The sequence below is a fragment of the Nomascus leucogenys genome, chromosome 24 (assembly GCF_006542625.1).
Source record: "Nomascus leucogenys isolate Asia chromosome 24, Asia_NLE_v1, whole genome shotgun sequence".
In the NCBI taxonomy this organism is placed as follows: domain Eukaryota; kingdom Metazoa; phylum Chordata; class Mammalia; order Primates; family Hylobatidae; genus Nomascus; species Nomascus leucogenys.
In genome coordinates, this window is record NC_044404.1 from 19,276,096 (window position 1) to 19,291,865 (window position 15,770).

General features: G+C 52.8%; 1 protein-coding gene across 10 annotated transcripts in view; it reads right to left on the minus strand.

The window, feature by feature from the left end:
• Positions 1-5,179: 5,179 nt before the first annotated feature.
• UBR4 (ubiquitin protein ligase E3 component n-recognin 4) overlaps positions 5,180-15,770 on the minus strand; it is a 142,202-nt gene continuing 131,611 nt past the window's right edge. For 8 of the 10 annotated variants that reach the window (XM_030805618.1, XM_030805626.1, XM_030805621.1 and 5 more), the window contains 4 exons: positions 13,667-13,891; positions 10,287-10,377; positions 9,074-9,236; positions 5,181-5,567 (listed from right to left, as the gene is read on the minus strand). In XM_030805618.1, coding sequence (XP_030661478.1) covers positions 5,503-5,567; positions 9,074-9,236; positions 10,287-10,377; positions 13,667-13,891 — 544 coding nt within the window. In that variant the 3' untranslated portion in view covers positions 5,181-5,502. Of the gene's footprint in view, positions 5,568-9,073; positions 9,237-10,286; positions 10,378-13,666; positions 13,892-15,770 lie in introns of all 10 variants that reach the window. The other 2 variants (XM_030805617.1, XM_030805625.1) reach the window with 2 other exon arrangements.

The following is a 15,770-nucleotide window of genomic DNA, read 5'->3' on the forward strand; positions in this document are numbered from 1 at the left end:
TCACGCCCAGCCATCTGTGATTCCTTGACACACTGATACAGTAACACTGAAGGTCACAGCTAAGGCCAGCTGTGCCTGGGCTGTGCCAGGTTCTAGGACTTTCTGTATTTGTTCCTTGAATCCTCACCCGCACAGACAGGTTAGGAAACTTGCTCAAGTCCCACAGCAGAGCTGGGCCCCCTCTGGAGCCCTCCGTCTTGCCTCTACACCATGCGGCCCTTGCCCTCTGATGGGAAGTGGCACCCCAAATTCAGAGCCCATGCAATGCAACTGTTTAGTCCTAGGACATGTACCTCTCGGCCGCATCCTCAGGTACGGGGCCCTGAGGCTGCCTCTGCTGGCCATGGGGACAGGAGGGAGCAAACTGGGTCACACTCCCTAAGTCAGCCTTCACCCTCTTCCTCCTTCTGGTCCCCACGACCCAGCATGAACAGCAACCAGTCTCCCCAGGCCAGCAACACTCTCTGAAAAGGCGGTTTCAGAGCCAAACACATCTGGGTTCTCATCGTGGCTCCACACTTCGCTGTGTGAGCCTGAGTAGGTCATTAACCTCTCTGCACCTGTTTACCTATGTGGAGAAGGGAATGCCACCTGCCACTTGGGATGGCCGCAAGGATGGAAGGACATGTTGCAGGTGAAATACCAGCTTCCCACAGGCCCTGAGTGAAGGCCGGCTCTCGGCCCCCTTCCCGTTCAGAGGCTACTCTGCTCCTCCTATCGCATCTGAGCCACAAGCCAGGATGGGGTCAGAAAGAAGGCCAAGGGCACCAAGAGAAGGCGGAGGATTTGTCCAGGCCTCGCCCCAGGTAAGCGTCAGCAGCCAGCTCCAGGGAGCTCAGCCTGGGGGTTTACCTTGTCCCTCTCTGCCATCCTCTTGGTGCTGCTGGGAACCGCTCCAGCTTGAAAAGGACTTGTTGGCCGGGCGCGGTGGCTCACGCTTGTAATCCCAGCACTTTGGGAGGCCGAGGCGGGTGGATCACGAGGTCAGGAGATCGAGACCACGGTGAAACCCCATCTCTACTAAAAATACAAAAAATTAGCCGGGCGTGGTGGCGGGTGCCTGTAGTCCCAGCTACTCGGAGAGGCTGAGGCAGGAGAATGGCGTGAACCCGGGAGGTGGAGCTTGCAGTGAGCCGAGATTGCGCCACTGCACTCCAGCCTGGGCGACAGAGCGAGACTCCGTCTCAAAAAAAAAAAAAAAAAAAAAAAGGACTTGTTGTGGTCTGGGAGACCAGAGCTAGCTCCAGGCAAAGGAATGGCCCTGCCCTGAGGTGATCTATGACAGGAGGACGAAGGGGTAGGGCCCAGAGCAGGAGCCGGGCGGGAGCCCTGACTTGGGCACTCCAGCCTGCATCTGAGCCAGCTCTGCCTCCAACATGTTCCAGGGTCTCAGCACAGCCTTGCTGCAGGAACAGCAAAGGGCAGGGGATGGTGGGGAAGGGCCCTTATGGGCCCACCTGCTCCAGCCTCTTACTGGAATCAGGTTTGGATTTACTGCCCATCATCCCAGAGTTAGGCAGAGGGTTGTGGAGATGGCTGACTGTTCCCTGGGAGATGCTGACACAGACCCATCATTTAGCGAACAAATACTCCCCGAGTGTCCTCTATGCACTGAGCACTGTTCTAGGCACTGTAGACGCAGCAGGAAATAAACGAAAGCTACTAGCAGGATGCAGCAGAGGCAGATGAACAGGCGAGCTGACCACAGCTACATGAGGCCGGTGGAAAGGACCAAAACAGGGCAGGCAGGGGCAGAGAGGGCCCCGGAGGGCACTGCTCTCCCGGATCGGGGCTCAGGGGCATCTCTGAGACCTGAGTGGAGGGAGGAGATGAGCCATGCAAACATCTGGGCTAACGGGACAAAGTGAGAGCCTGGGCGGTGGATATGTGCCCTGTGCGAGGGGACAGCAGGGAGCAAGTGTGTGGAGTGGGGATGAGAGGGAGTGAGGAGGAGGGAGGCTGGAGAGGGTCTGGGAGCCTGGGAGGTAGTTTAGCTGCCCTTCAAAATGTGAAAGTGAAAAGAGTTTCAGAGGCAACCGCCTGCAGCGTTTTTAAGTGACTGCTCTGGGTGCTTGGAGAATGGACTACAGAGCAGGAGGAAGTGGGAGATCCAGGAGCTGGGTCTGGGGGCAAAGGTGGTGGGAAGTGGTCAGCTCTGGGCTATATTCTGCAGCCTAGACAGCAGAGTGAGTCTCTTTTCTGGCTCCTCCCAGTCCCCTAGAGGGACCCCATGCTGACAGTGGAGCACAGACTAGGTGCCCAGCTGAGGTTTTCTAAGTGACCAAAGAGGATGCCCGTTGCAACCAGGCATGAGAATCTGGCCATGGGCACATTGGAGCTGGGAGCCGACCAACCTGGCCACCTCACGTAAGCAGCATGCCAGACACAGCCTGTCCCCCACACGTTCATCTGTCTACACTTCACACTGCTACCTCATACCTTATGTCCCTGGAACCCCTCAGTTCTGATTCTCTCTCCTCTCCATGAGGACAGAGCCTGTTTGATGCACGCTGTGCCCTCGGCCTCTGGTAAGTCCCTGGCACCGAGGAGACACTTGCTACATCCTGGAAGGAACAAATGAAGTTGCATGACCCAGAGTAATCTTTGGAGCCCCACAGACCCCTCAGCTCCTGACTCCTTAGCAGGAGAGTTACCTCCTCTGGGGGCTGCCTCCCCATCGGTAAGGCGGAAATTCCACCACCTAACATACAGGGTTGATGCAGGAGTAAAATGCAGAGAACCAAGCGCAGCCCCTGGTGTCCCAACAAACACCCCTGGGGAGGGGAGGTGCAGGCAGGGGGCCTCCCTTTTCATCTCTAAGAGCAACAAACTTGGACAGCTGGGCACCAGGGCAGCTGCTGACTGAGGAACACCAGAGGCTTCAGCCGTTCTACAAGGAAGGTGTTGACACTGCCTCCCCAACTTTATTGCTGAACTCGAACTTTATGGGATTAAAATTGCAGCTATCATTAGGCGTAGCCAGTCCAGAATCGACTTAATTCCCCAACTGGGGCTGCCTGTTGAGAAAGACAGGGACCCAAGAACCAATGGGCCCAGATAATGGTGCGGGACAGGAGAGGGCTAAGTGGCTTTTTCCTCGGTGCCCTTCGATGCTCCTTTCCTAAGACCTGGGCCTGGAGAGGTGTAGCTCTCTCCCCAGACCAGCCTCCACTCCTACTGGAGCCCAGACCAGCCTCCACTCCTGCTGGAGTAGGACAAAAGCACCCCCTGGAACCTGTCCCAGACCTCATGGCTGCCATGTCAGCAGCTTGTCTGGAACTATGGCAGAGCCACGGCAAGCACCCCTGTGCAGACACCAGGAAAAGCTCTACCAGTGAAAACAAGATGTGTTTGGACTGGGGCCAACATCCTCTGAAGCCTTTGCAAGAAATAAAAAAATGCAGGGCAGACAAAAATAAGCAAACACCTTGTAATGAGCTTTGGTGACTCCACCTTTGCAGGCCAGAGCAGCACGCCTCGAGTGGGCTTCTGAAGGCACCAGGTCCACTCTCACTGCCCTGAGGTGTGATGACGGATGTGCTGAGCCTCCCTGAGCCACATGAAGCAGCGAGGCCAGCCTCTGCACAGCCGGCCCCATGCCACCAGCTCACCTGGCTGCTCCCCACGCTCCCTCCTTGCTTCGCTGTCCGGATGAGGCTGTTCCTCTTTATGCCTCACAAGGTGATGTAATAGCGAACACAGACTCCTGAACACCTGAATCGGTCTCTCGGAGACCAACAGAAAGTGGGCAACCACAGACACGCAGCGGCAGCAAGCCTGAGGCATTCCCAGTGTAAGGCGGAAGTGTGCCAAGACCAGGGTCCCCATCGTCCTCACCGAACTCACCTGGATTTCACCTGGGGCATGGGTGCCTTCCTTCAGACTAAAACAAGTACACTAACAGTAAGAAAAGCTACTAGTTACTACACCACAGGCAGATTAGCTCGTGGAAACCTCAGCACCCTCCCACCACATAGATATTCCCATTTGACAGGTGAGGAGACTGTGGACACAGCAGGCAGTGGAGCTGGGATCTGAACAACGGAGTAAGTGCCTGGCCACACTTCAGCCAGGCTGCTCCCCTCCTTGGAGCCACGCCAGTCCCTCAGAAGCCCGGTGTCCCCAACACAAACACCAAAGTGTGCTCGTGCAAGCCAGCACATGCACGCTCTGGTCTGCCAGGGCTTCCAGCTGGGCCCTTGCCACAAACGCCTTTGTCTCTCCAGCTTAGTCCAGGCACGACACTCATGCCTGCTGGTGGCTGTTCGGTCAGAGGCTCTGGGGAGGGATGTGAAATCCTGGCTGTGGAAGTCTACAGGAGCCCAGAGGCCACCCCTAGTCCCAGACGATCTGGCTTGAGGAGTGAGCCACAGAAACTGGACATCCAGACAGGAGAGGCCGACGTCAGTTGGCTGAGTGGCCCGCAAAGAACAAAAGGAGACAGGCATGAGTGAGCCCTCCCTCCCACGAGGTGAGCCTTTTCCCGAAGTCTGGGGAGAGGCCCTCGGGAGTCCTGCTGCCCACGTGTGTAGGAGAGCAGGTCTGAGGCCTCCAGGAGCGGCAGCCACAGTGGTCAGGACACAGCTTCGGAGACACAAACCTGACAATTCCACAGCCCCTGGCTGGGAGCCCTTGGGTGAGTGGCTCTGGCTCATGGGCCCTTCCTTGAAGAGATTAGAAATAAGATACACTGAGTGCCTGGCAATGTCAACAGCAGCCACTCTCTTTATCCTGATCCTAAGTCTGCCCCAGGCTCTCTCTTAACATGACAACCCTGGAGAGAAGTCACCAAGGGATTCTCGATTCACAGCAGCATGAGAATGTCAAATGCTCCCCAGGCCTCTGTGGTCCAAGAAGAGTGTGCCCTACTCCGCGAGCCTTCCTTCAGCCGAGGGCTAGGAAAGCTCTGGGCTCCACATGTCTTTGGGTTCCAGCTCTTAAGGCCAAAAAATTAAGAGCAAGGCATGGACTTTGTTTTGGGAAAAATCAGAGCCATCAAATGTGGTGCCCCAACTTGCTGGCCAAGAATAGACAGGTTCCACTTAGCGCTGACAACAGGCCTGGAGACAGCGAATCTGACATGAGTCTTCCCGGGCTGACGCCAGAAATGGCTGTGCATTCAAGGGAAACCATTTGGCCTGCACCACTGAGGACGAGTTGAAGCGCAGGCAACACCTTCTTTTTCAATGTGTATTAAGTCACTTGTTTATTTCTCAAGATGTGCACACTCAAGTATGAAGTTGGCCGGGACAACTCATGGCTCCTAGGTATGTACAGGCCCTTTGATGGCTTGGGTTACAAACAACTTCATAGCTAGTGCACCACACACACGAGATAAAACAGGAAGCCTAAAAACCCCAAGCCACACCAAGAAAAATGAGAGAGGGGAGGGCGGGGTAACAATGCAGCATCCCTCGGAGGGAACTCAACGCACAAGGAAAGAGAACAGAGGGTGGAAGGCAAGCCAGCTTCGTCTTCGCCGCCGCAGCTGCTGTATGGTGGTCAGGGGACTGAGTTCAACAGGTCCTTCAGGAAGCTCTCTGGATCGGTGATTTCTGATAAAAGACCTGCAAAGCACAACAGGCAGAGGTGTGTCAGGAGCGGGCGTGCAGCCCCCATTCACCGAGTCACAGCTGCCACATCTAGCAGAGAACACACTGCGACCCGACAAGCTCTGGCCCAGCTGCTCACTGGACAGCAACATGACCGGGGAGGTAGTCATTGAGCAAAACCCTGTTCCGCAGGAGTCCTGTTCCAGAAGCAGGCACTGCTGCTGGGGGTGAAGTGGCAGAGGCCACACCTGGCTCAGGGACATGCAGGGATGTGCAAATCCACTGACCCCCAGTGCCAAATGGAAGGCGGGTTCTGAAAGGAGAGTGCCTGCAGTCTTTACCATCTTCTCAAAGGGATCTGGGACCAAAGAAAGCTCTGCCCTTGAGGGCTGGGAGGAGCAGAGCAGGGTGGCAAGCCCCCAGCTGCTTCTGAGCTCTGATCAGATGGTGGGTCCTGGGCCCCCGGGCAGGTTGTCAACGCTCAGGAGCTCCACTTCCTCAACCATCAAACGAACCCTCAAACAGAGACAGGGAGAAGCCCTGCGGCCCCACTGAGGGGATTCAATGAGGCCCTTTGTGGTGCAAGTGCCTCACACACAGAAGGTGCTCAAGCTGCCCCTCGGCCTTGGTGGCCCCATCCCTCTGGGGAGGGACAGGAGATGCCAGGGGATCTACCAACAAAGCAGGGGACAGGAGATGCCAGAGCCACACGTAAAACAGCCGTGGAGCTGCTAGAACCAAAGGCCTGGCAGAATCCGAACTGAAGTCATCGCCCAAGCATCTGGGCTGATGGAAGGGAGAGCGGCTCAGACTATCCCCGTTTGGCTTTGGAAGGTGTTTTTGTTCTCACATTTGAATAGGGTGTGTCTGATGTTCTGAAATTTTCTAACAGCTTAAACAAAGTAATAAAGTGGTGCTGTCAAAACCTGACCTAGGAGTGGAAGGCACGGAGGCTGCTGCCTGGCAAGGGCTCTGGCTCTCCCTGGCTGAAGGCCAGGTGTGCTTGCCAGCAGCTCAAGACTGATGTGGAGCCCGAGCCTAGGGGACCCTCCTTCCCCTGCCCACCTCCTCCTCCTCTCACTAGCTCCAACTTCCACAGTCACAGTGACACAGGCTCATGCAACAGGCACAGGGCCCAGCACTGAGGACTTTACCAGCCCACCTGGTCCCAGGGCTGACTTTGGGAAGAACGCGAGGCATGTGCTAAGGTATGATGCTGGTGAAACGTCTAGGCTGAAACAGAGCCAGTGGGAGCTGTAAAGAGGTGGTGGAGTCAACAAACACACGGAGGTGAGCAGTGTTACACAGGCCCGCCCAGACGCGGAGGCAGGCACAGGCCGACGAAGGCCATCCCAGCACAGAGCTTCCACAGAGGCCACTGCAAGGGGCAGCCAATGAGGAGGCACAGAGCTATTTGGGAAAATCGGTCAGCTGGCTCTGAGCTGGGAAGAAAGAGGAAATCGCACTGAGCAACACTCCAGCCCTTTAGTGGGTCTCATTCCCAGAGGATAACAAGATAGAGAAAATGTTAGCAGAGGCATTCTCCTAACAGTGGGATCTGGGGGGAGTTTGTTTTCCTGCTTCTTTATACTTTACAAAATTCCCACAATGAACACAAGAAAAAAATGAAACAGTTCACAAAAAAGAGCTGGCAGGTTTGGTTACCTGTGCGTTTGCTCTGGGGAGCTGACCTTTGTAGGGTGATGCTCTGATGGGGGCTGTAATGCCGCGGCGCCCACAACCTGACAGGGCACTGTCTTTTAACTCTAGGTGGATTTCCCAGGCACGGGCCAAGTCACCTACCCCTGCTGTCACTTGGTGCTTGGTTATGAAATCCAAACCAATTCTAATGTGTTTGTTTGCAATTACAATGACAAATTTGTTACACAAAGAATTTCAATTTTACTAGCAGTAGGATAAGGAATTGTCTGACCACATCTCCCACACTCAGAGTTCAGAGTGGCCCTGCTGGGTCGCCCATGCCTCCCTGGGGTCAACTGTGACCTAAGACGCAGGAGGAAGACAGGGGCATTCCAATTTGTGTGTTAATTCTCTGAACTGCCATTAAAAAACAGACTCAAGCTTGCTTCCCTCCCTCCCTCCCTCTCTCTCTCTCTCTCTCTCTCTTTCTTTCTTTCTTCCCTCTGTGGCCCAGGCTGGAGTAAACTCGGCTCGCTGCAGACTCCCTGCGTCCCGCTCCCGTGATTCTCCTGCCCTGGCCTGCCAGCTGCCTGGGATGGCCGCCGCGCGCCACCACCCCTCCCTGGTTTTTCTCCTTTCGCTGGAGGCGCGGTTTCGCCATGTCGGCCAGGCTGGTCTCCAGCTCCTGACCTCCAGTGCTCTGCCCACCTCGGCCTCCCGAGGTGCTGGGACTGCAGACGGAGGCTCGCTCATTCGGTGCTCGGTGTTGCCCGGGCTGGAGTGCGGTGGCGTGGTCTTGGCTTGCTGCAGCCTCCGCCTCCCAGCCGCCTGCCTTGGCCTCCCAGGGTGCTGGGATTGCAGCCTCTGCCCGGCCGCTGCCCCGTCTGGGAGGTGAGGAGCGCCTCTGCCCGGCCGCCCCTTCTGGGAGGTGAGGAGCGCCTCTGCCCAGCCGCCCCGTCTGGGAGGTGAGGAGCGCCTCTGCCCGGCCGCCCCGTCTGGCAGGTCTACCACAGAGGCCAGAAGCAATGTGGGGGCTGGACGTGGTGGCTCACGCCTGTAGTCCCAGTACTCTGGAAGGCTGAGGCCGGTTGATCACTTGAGGCTAGGAGCTCGAGACCAGCCTGGCCAACATGGCGAAACATATGAAAAATACAACTGTCAAACCAACCAACGAACCAAGCAACAACAAAACAGGTCTACCCTGGAGTCATACTCTAATTTTTTCTATTTTCCTCCCTTTCTGATCCTTTATCCCACTTTCTTTTTCTTCCTCTTCCTTCTCCTTCTTCTTTGTCAAATAGAGGATTGAGTTATTATCATTGATCCATACAAAGTCCCTCTCTCATTTATTTTCTTTAATTCCCACCCCCCATTTCTATTCCCCGTCTTCCCACGTGCAACCTTCCTAATATGTTTGATATGCATCTTTTTGTTTGTATGTACTTTTAGAAAATGTTTTGTGTGCAAAAAAAATAAAATAAAAAGATTCACGTAAAAAACAGACTCAAAAAGGGACCCTATCACTTTCTAGCTATGTTCCCTTCGCCACTTATTTATCTTCAGAGCCTCATTTACCCCATCTATAAAATGGGGATAACCAAAGCTCCTGCCTCATACAGAGCTGCCTCGAGGGCTGAGATCACCTACAGTGAATAGCCCATGCCTGGGAAGGAGGGGGTGCTCGGTACATGTTAGAGCTGCTGTTCTTGTTATCGGTGACTTGCTAAGTACGCATCTTTCCCAGGGCTTTTGGTGGCAGCTGACAGGCTGGCTCATACTACGTTTCCTCTGGTTGTGAAGATGAAGCTACGGATGACCCACGGAGAAGACATGGGGCTTTGCTGCAGAGGATCTTTAAAAGAGAAAACCTTGACACTAACCGGCCACATCGAGGAACTCTGAGAAGGTCTCCACCGGCATGAACTCCTCCTGGAAGGTTTTCAGGGCTTTGTCGGCAGCTTCGTAGATGGGCATGTCATTGTGGCGGATGTACTCAGCGAGAGAGCAGGACCAGCCTCCCTCTGTGTTACTGGTAGGCACCTTCTACGAGAATGAACAGGAGGCAAGAGAGGTGGGTGACTTACTGCTGCCTCATCTTCCGTCTCAAGTCAGTCAGGCCATTTCAACCCCTCAAAGGACGGCCCTCCCAACCTACACCAAAGCACACCAACATGCACCCTAGAGCGTGTGTTTTGTCTCCAGGAACAACACAAGGCCCTCTTAGGGCCCCCTTATTAGGCACTGTGTCACCTGAACCTACAGGCTCCAACAACCCAACAAGTGGCTGCATTCCCTCCCCGTACACTTCCCATCTGCATTCCCCAGAGCAAAGGGACATGTCGATGTGCTTCCATGAGGTGTTTCATTCCGATGATGAAAGGAACCAACTCAAAAACTCAGATTCTCTCCGGAGAGGAGTATCCTGTTACAAGCTGGCTGCGGTAAGTCAGACTCACTCAGGGCAACAGAGCTTATCCCAATAGCACGGCAAGAGCAGCAAAGAGAGGCCCAGGGGGAAGGTCTTCCTGCACAGCCGAGGCTGGAGCAGGCTCAGGAGCAGGTGACGGGAATGATCTCAGCTACAAATGTGGGCCAGGCACAGTGGCCCATGCCTGTAATAGCAGCACTTTGGGAGGCCGAGGCGAGTGGATCACCTGAGGTCAGGAGTTTGAGACCAGCCTGACCAACATGGTGAAACCTCGTCTCTACTAAAAATACAAAATTAGCCGGGCGTGGTGGTGCACGCCTGTAGTCCCAGCTACTTGGGAGGCTGAGGCAGGAGAATCACTTGAACCCGGGATGTAGAGGTTGCAGTGAGCTGAGATCACGCCACTGCACTCCAGCCTGGGCAACAAGAGCAAAACTCCATCTCAAAAAAACCAAACCAAACCAAACCAATGTACCTCACAGACACAAGGCTCCAAGCTGCCAGTGTCAATCCCTCCCACAGTTGGGGTTGTTTGTTTCTAGGAAAAAAGTGCCCCCAGGCCAGCGGAGGAGCAGCCATGTGGGTGCTGAGGCAGGGTCAGGGACAGGAGTGCAGACATTTTACACTCTTGCCAAAACCCACTGGGCCTCTGACAGCCTCCTTACCTTAAACATGTTGTAAATGAGATCGACGAGGGCCCAAAAGAGAAGGGAAGAACGGTAAGCGGAATAGTCCTTCACTGCCTTATCTGTCAGCCTGGAAAAGAAAATCCAATTCCATCACATGAAGTCCCTAGGAGGATACTCACAAGGACAGAGCAAGGCATTCTGGGAGCAAGGGAAGAGTCACAGTGGTGTATGCATCTCGGAGTTCCAGCGACTTGCCTTCTGCTTGGAAAAAAGCAGCTGTGGGCAAGAACCTCTGGAGCCCTGAGACCCGGAAGTTTATTGGTTACAAAAATGCTCCATGAAATTCATCTGATTCTCTCAGTGCTCATCTTCCAGATCAGGGTAAAATGGAACCGGGGGAGACCACCAGGGCAGACGGGGCAAACACAAGGCTAGTGACTTAAAGAAAGGCAAAGGATTCCTATGTATCCCTTGTGTTTGGGCCCCCACAAGCTCTTGGAATTTGATGGAACCTAATAAATGAGGTAGGAAACAAGGTTTTAATTCAGTCTTTACATTCCCACTAGGAGAAATTTCTTAAAAGCCAGCAGACTAAACCAGTCAAACACAGTAACTTGTCAAACATGTGCTGTGTTAAATGGCAGCAAGCTGCTAGGAAGTTGGTGTTAAGCAATGGTAATGTCTAAGATGGAGCAGGCAGCCACAATGACATCACCTGAATCCTGGGATAATCCAAGTTGCTCACCACACCCCGTTGTTTCTAACCAGTATCGTTGCTACTTAATCCAATGATTCAGTTCAGGATTAAAGACCAGCCAGTTCCTTGGAATATGGGGAGCGACAGGCGGGGGGAGACTGCCTCTAACAATGTCCACTGCCTTCTCAGCAGGCACTCTTGGTTTGAGGTTTGAGGGATGATTACACCAGGTAGAGCCAGTACAAAATACAGAAAGATCAGGCTCCCCTCGGCACAGGCAGTGAAATATCAGCGTCAGGATTCAGTTTCTACCACCCAAGCTCTATGGAGGTTTTGTTTGCCAACAGCCATCACATCTGTAATAAGTAAAGCCTAGGTGAGCCCTTGTCACAGAGTATTCTACACCTCAAAACACACTGGAACACATCCCATGACTAAAGGGACATATATTAAAATGTTTAGTATTAAAATGCATGGGTATATGTAAGAATCATGAAAATAAGACAACATAGATGGTATTTATTATAGAAGCTAAAACTACATGGGCCTCAAGTGAAGGGGCTGCCTAGCATGAGACAGGCTACCCACACCTGCATTCAATAAATAACTCGCAAAAAACAAATAATAATAAATGGGGACAATTCCCTCTCTACTGAAATATGCTTCCTGTGGCCTCCCTCTGCCCCAGTACCTTCCCAAGCCCCCACTTTCTCTCCTGCATACGTGTGATGATGCTGCAGCCTAGAGTCCTAGAAGGTGGACCCGTGGATGAGGACAATAATCCATTTCTCTGCAGCTCTTTACGCTGGCAGATAAGATAACAGATCAAGTTCTGACAGACGCCTGAGAACATCCCAGGCTTTGTACTTGCAAGTTCCTGGCAGAGGAACTTTTTTTCTGAATGTCAAGTGTGCAGAAGAGGCCAGCTTCTGCTGAGCTACATTTCTGTGTCTCTGCTACTACCCCTTACCCCATGACTTACAGGACTTAGGACAAAGACTGCCGCCAGTGAGGCTGCCCCAGTGTCAGGATGATACCTGATACCTGTTCCAGCTGTGGTCTCTCCCCCATGGGTCTCCTCCCAGTATCGGGCAAACCCACAGTGCCTTTCTTAGTCTGCCTGATGAGTGCCGGGCTCACGGCTCCAGACCATGGCCGTGTTTGGCCCTTTGCTGTGGCTGTTGTGCTTTGGTAGGCAGAAATCCTGAGTGACCCTGCCCAACTTAATTATTTAAGGCCAATTAGTAAAGGTGACGAAACTGCTACAGAGAAAACAGCAACTCATGAATGTAGCTCACACTGGATTTCCTAATTAAGCTGTGACCAAATCAGCTTTTCCTTCACTGCCTGGGACAGTAATGAATGCTAGTCTCCTAACTGAGAGCAAAACAGCTCCTGTGGGTTCAGATTTCACACCCGCCATGGAGAGACTGTGCCCAATAAATGGCCACTCTATTTGCTGTGGATGCAGAATATGGATACTGGCCAAGCCTGACTTATCAACTTAGTATTCTCAAAATCTAACTTTTGATTTCCAGCAGCTAGTTAACTATTAATTCAGGCTATTGGGAAATACTGGAAAGTGATATGTTAAGAATGGGGGCAGGGGTTACCTAGGAATCTAACAAGACTTGCCCCCTCCCACTCTCCAGTGACAATCTGGTACAGGCCAGATTCAATAGGACAGCTCCAATTTGGTCTCTCTGGGGGCGTGAAGTGCCCACAGACCAGCAATGCTTGGTCAGTCAGGGCTAATGGATATAAAGACACATGGTGTGCCAATGAGGGCACAGGCTATTTCCACTTGGCTTGTCTTTCTCATGGCCCTAAAAGTTTCCCTCTGCTCCCTGGATGGCCTACAAATGTGGACATGATCCCTCGAATCCTGGGCTAAAGCAGAATCACAAAAATCACAAACCCAATCTTCCAGAAATGAAGCAGAGGCACATTTCACTCGAGGGACAGAAGCAAACTGCCAAACCCAGAGCCTGCTCCATAGTTCCCCAGGACAGGCAGAGACTGTGTGGGGCCACTGGCAGCCTGAGTGGTACCCATGGAGTCTCCTCTGCACACAGCAATCCATGGGGGTCCTCAAAGAGATGCTTTGGCGGTAGTTTACAGCTGCTTCTCTCGAGACCATCTGTCCCAAATCACAGCCCAAGGTCATAAATCAAAGACCACTTCCTTTCTGACATGCTCTTTCTTGGGGAGGTGTCCACACGTATAGGAGAGTGGTCTAGAAGAAGAAAGGTTCATGGAATGTGGGACGCATGGGATAGGAATGTAACCAAGAAGAGAGAATGAAGACGAGTTTTTAATTATTAGAAAATACCCCATGTGGCCACAATGAAACTTTCCTGGCTTATGCCAACACCAGCAAGATTTGGAAAACCTGATTACTGTTCTTAGCCCTGGCAGCTCTGATCATCTCATTGATTGTATCACCCTGTGCCTGGCTGCCTTCCTCTCTAACATTTTCTACAGTAGGTAAGACTGGCTCTACCTTTCTAGTAGCGGAACAGAAAACCCAGAAATGACCAGGCAACCTGCCAGCCATCAGCTTAGACTCTTGACATGACAGACTGAGAAGGGAGAAGGGCTGGTGTCAACCACCGCAGTCACAAAGCATGCCTTCACCTAGCACATGCGTACCACTAAGCAGCTTTTCAAAACTGATGAGGGAAATAGTGAGCAGCAGCTTCCTGAAGCAGGTACTGACCTGGGGGCTCCACCTGGAGCCACTGCCCGGGCCTGCGAGGTCACCAACAGCCTCCGCAAGATTTCCACACGTGTAGCTCTCCACTGCTCAGGGGGCAGGATGTGAAGGGCCAGGACTGTGAAATAGTGGGGCCCGTCCACTTCAAAGGCACTCTCCACCCACTTCTCCTTGGGCTGTTCCAGAAAGCCTTGGAGGTTCTTCTCTTCTCGGGAAGTTGCTCGGGTTCTAGAAGAAAAGGGGCATGATAAAATAAAAGCAGGGTGGAAGCAGGACCCGGCAGCAAGAGCAGGAAGAATTTGCCCAATTTGTCGTCGTCTTGTGACATTTGCTGAACGCTTGGATGACTCAACACTCCCTACCCATCCTTGACTACTCCTCCCACTTTCTCTGATAATCCATGCCCTTCGTCCCCTTCCAGGCCCTTCTTTGCGGCATCTTCCCTTCTTCCCTGGCCCCCACTTCTAGCTCCTACCCCAGCTCTAACACAATTCCAAGCAACTACTGGTTCCTGAGCACCATATATCAGGGACATTCACAATCTCCCCAACATGGAACTGTGCTAGTAACTCCAGAGGCCCAGAAAAGTGAAGTGACTTGCCCAAAGTCACCAAGCTAGTGAGTGATGGGGCCAAAAACATGAATCAAGATTCCCTGGTGGGTCCACAGCCTGACTCCCCCTTGCTCCACATAGTCTTGTTATGTTTACATGGTTTGCACTAAATTTGCATGTGGTTCCTTTCCTAGGCTCCTTCTTCCAGTTTGTCTCCTTCTGATCTAGGTCCTCCTGCCTCTGTTAGAATAGTCTTTTCCAGATGAGCCCTGCTTCTTGTCCTCATGCGTCCTAAGTTGCAATGATGATGATGATGATGATGATGATGATGATGATGATGACCACAGCAAACTCAGTGCCAGGCACTGTTTTAAGTGCTTTACAGGGATTATTTCACTTAGTATTCACAAGAATGCTATGGGACAGGTGCCACCACTATCCCAATTTTAAAGAAACAGAAAACTGCAATACGGAAGAGGTAAGGATTCTGCCCAAGTCTCACATCGTGGAAAGAACTGTGCTCTGAAGCCAGGCAGCCTGTCCATCTTAACCCTACCTCCCTCTCCACGCTGAAGCTTTGACAAAGGGTCACGGAATCAGCACTGAGAGGTGGCTTAAGTCCTTCCTGATGACATGCTTCTGGGTACACTCTCTCCTTAGAACTTGAATGGTGCTCTCATGCCATGAATGCTTGATGCCCTATCCTAACTCCATGGGGCACTGGTGGGGAGAGGTGGGGACAAACACAACACTAGCACCTAAGTTACCAGGTCTATAGGTGACACTGGCACAGATGCTGGACTCTGGGAAAGCAGGAGAAGAGGGTGCAAGGACACCCTGCCTGCTTCTGCTGCCTGCAGATGGGCATGGATGGATACACTCAACTTGATCTTCCAGCCCTGTAGGGAATCTGAGGCTTTTGGCTGCTGCAGGATCTGCTCAGGCTCTGGTCTGGCTTACGGTGGCCATGCTGTAACATACTTGCCTCCATAAACAAATATTCCACCAAAGGCACTCAGCCCCCCTGTGACCAAGCTCCCACCAATGTCAATTGGATAGCCGTCAATTGGGAAGCAGTTTGGGCCGAGAAGCAAGGCCTCTCTGTTAAGCTTCTGGGTCAGCCTCTGGCTGACCAAAGAAACTGTGAGACAGCCAATTCCCTTTCCAGTGAAGGCACTTGAGAATTACAAATGTCTGGCTTGTTCAGAAACATACTGACACCTAAAGTCACCCAGGGCTCTGTCCAGGGCCCCAGGAACACTGAGAAGGAGCGAAATTTGGACAGTGGGAAGGTCTGTGCCATCAGTGCTGCCGGGTGCTGCTCCCGCCAGTCTAAGCAGTTCAGCAGATGATGTAATGCACTCTGATGTCAACCTGCCCCTGCGCGTTTTAACAATGAAGCCTGTGGTCTCGAGGTCAGCCTTTTATCTCACAAGGAAATGGGAGGGAAGGAAAAAATAACATTGTTGAAGAGAAAGAACCAGAAAAGACAAGAGACAGATTGTCCTGCTGCCTAAACTGTGCTGCAGCTACCTGGGGTGAGCTGTACACAAC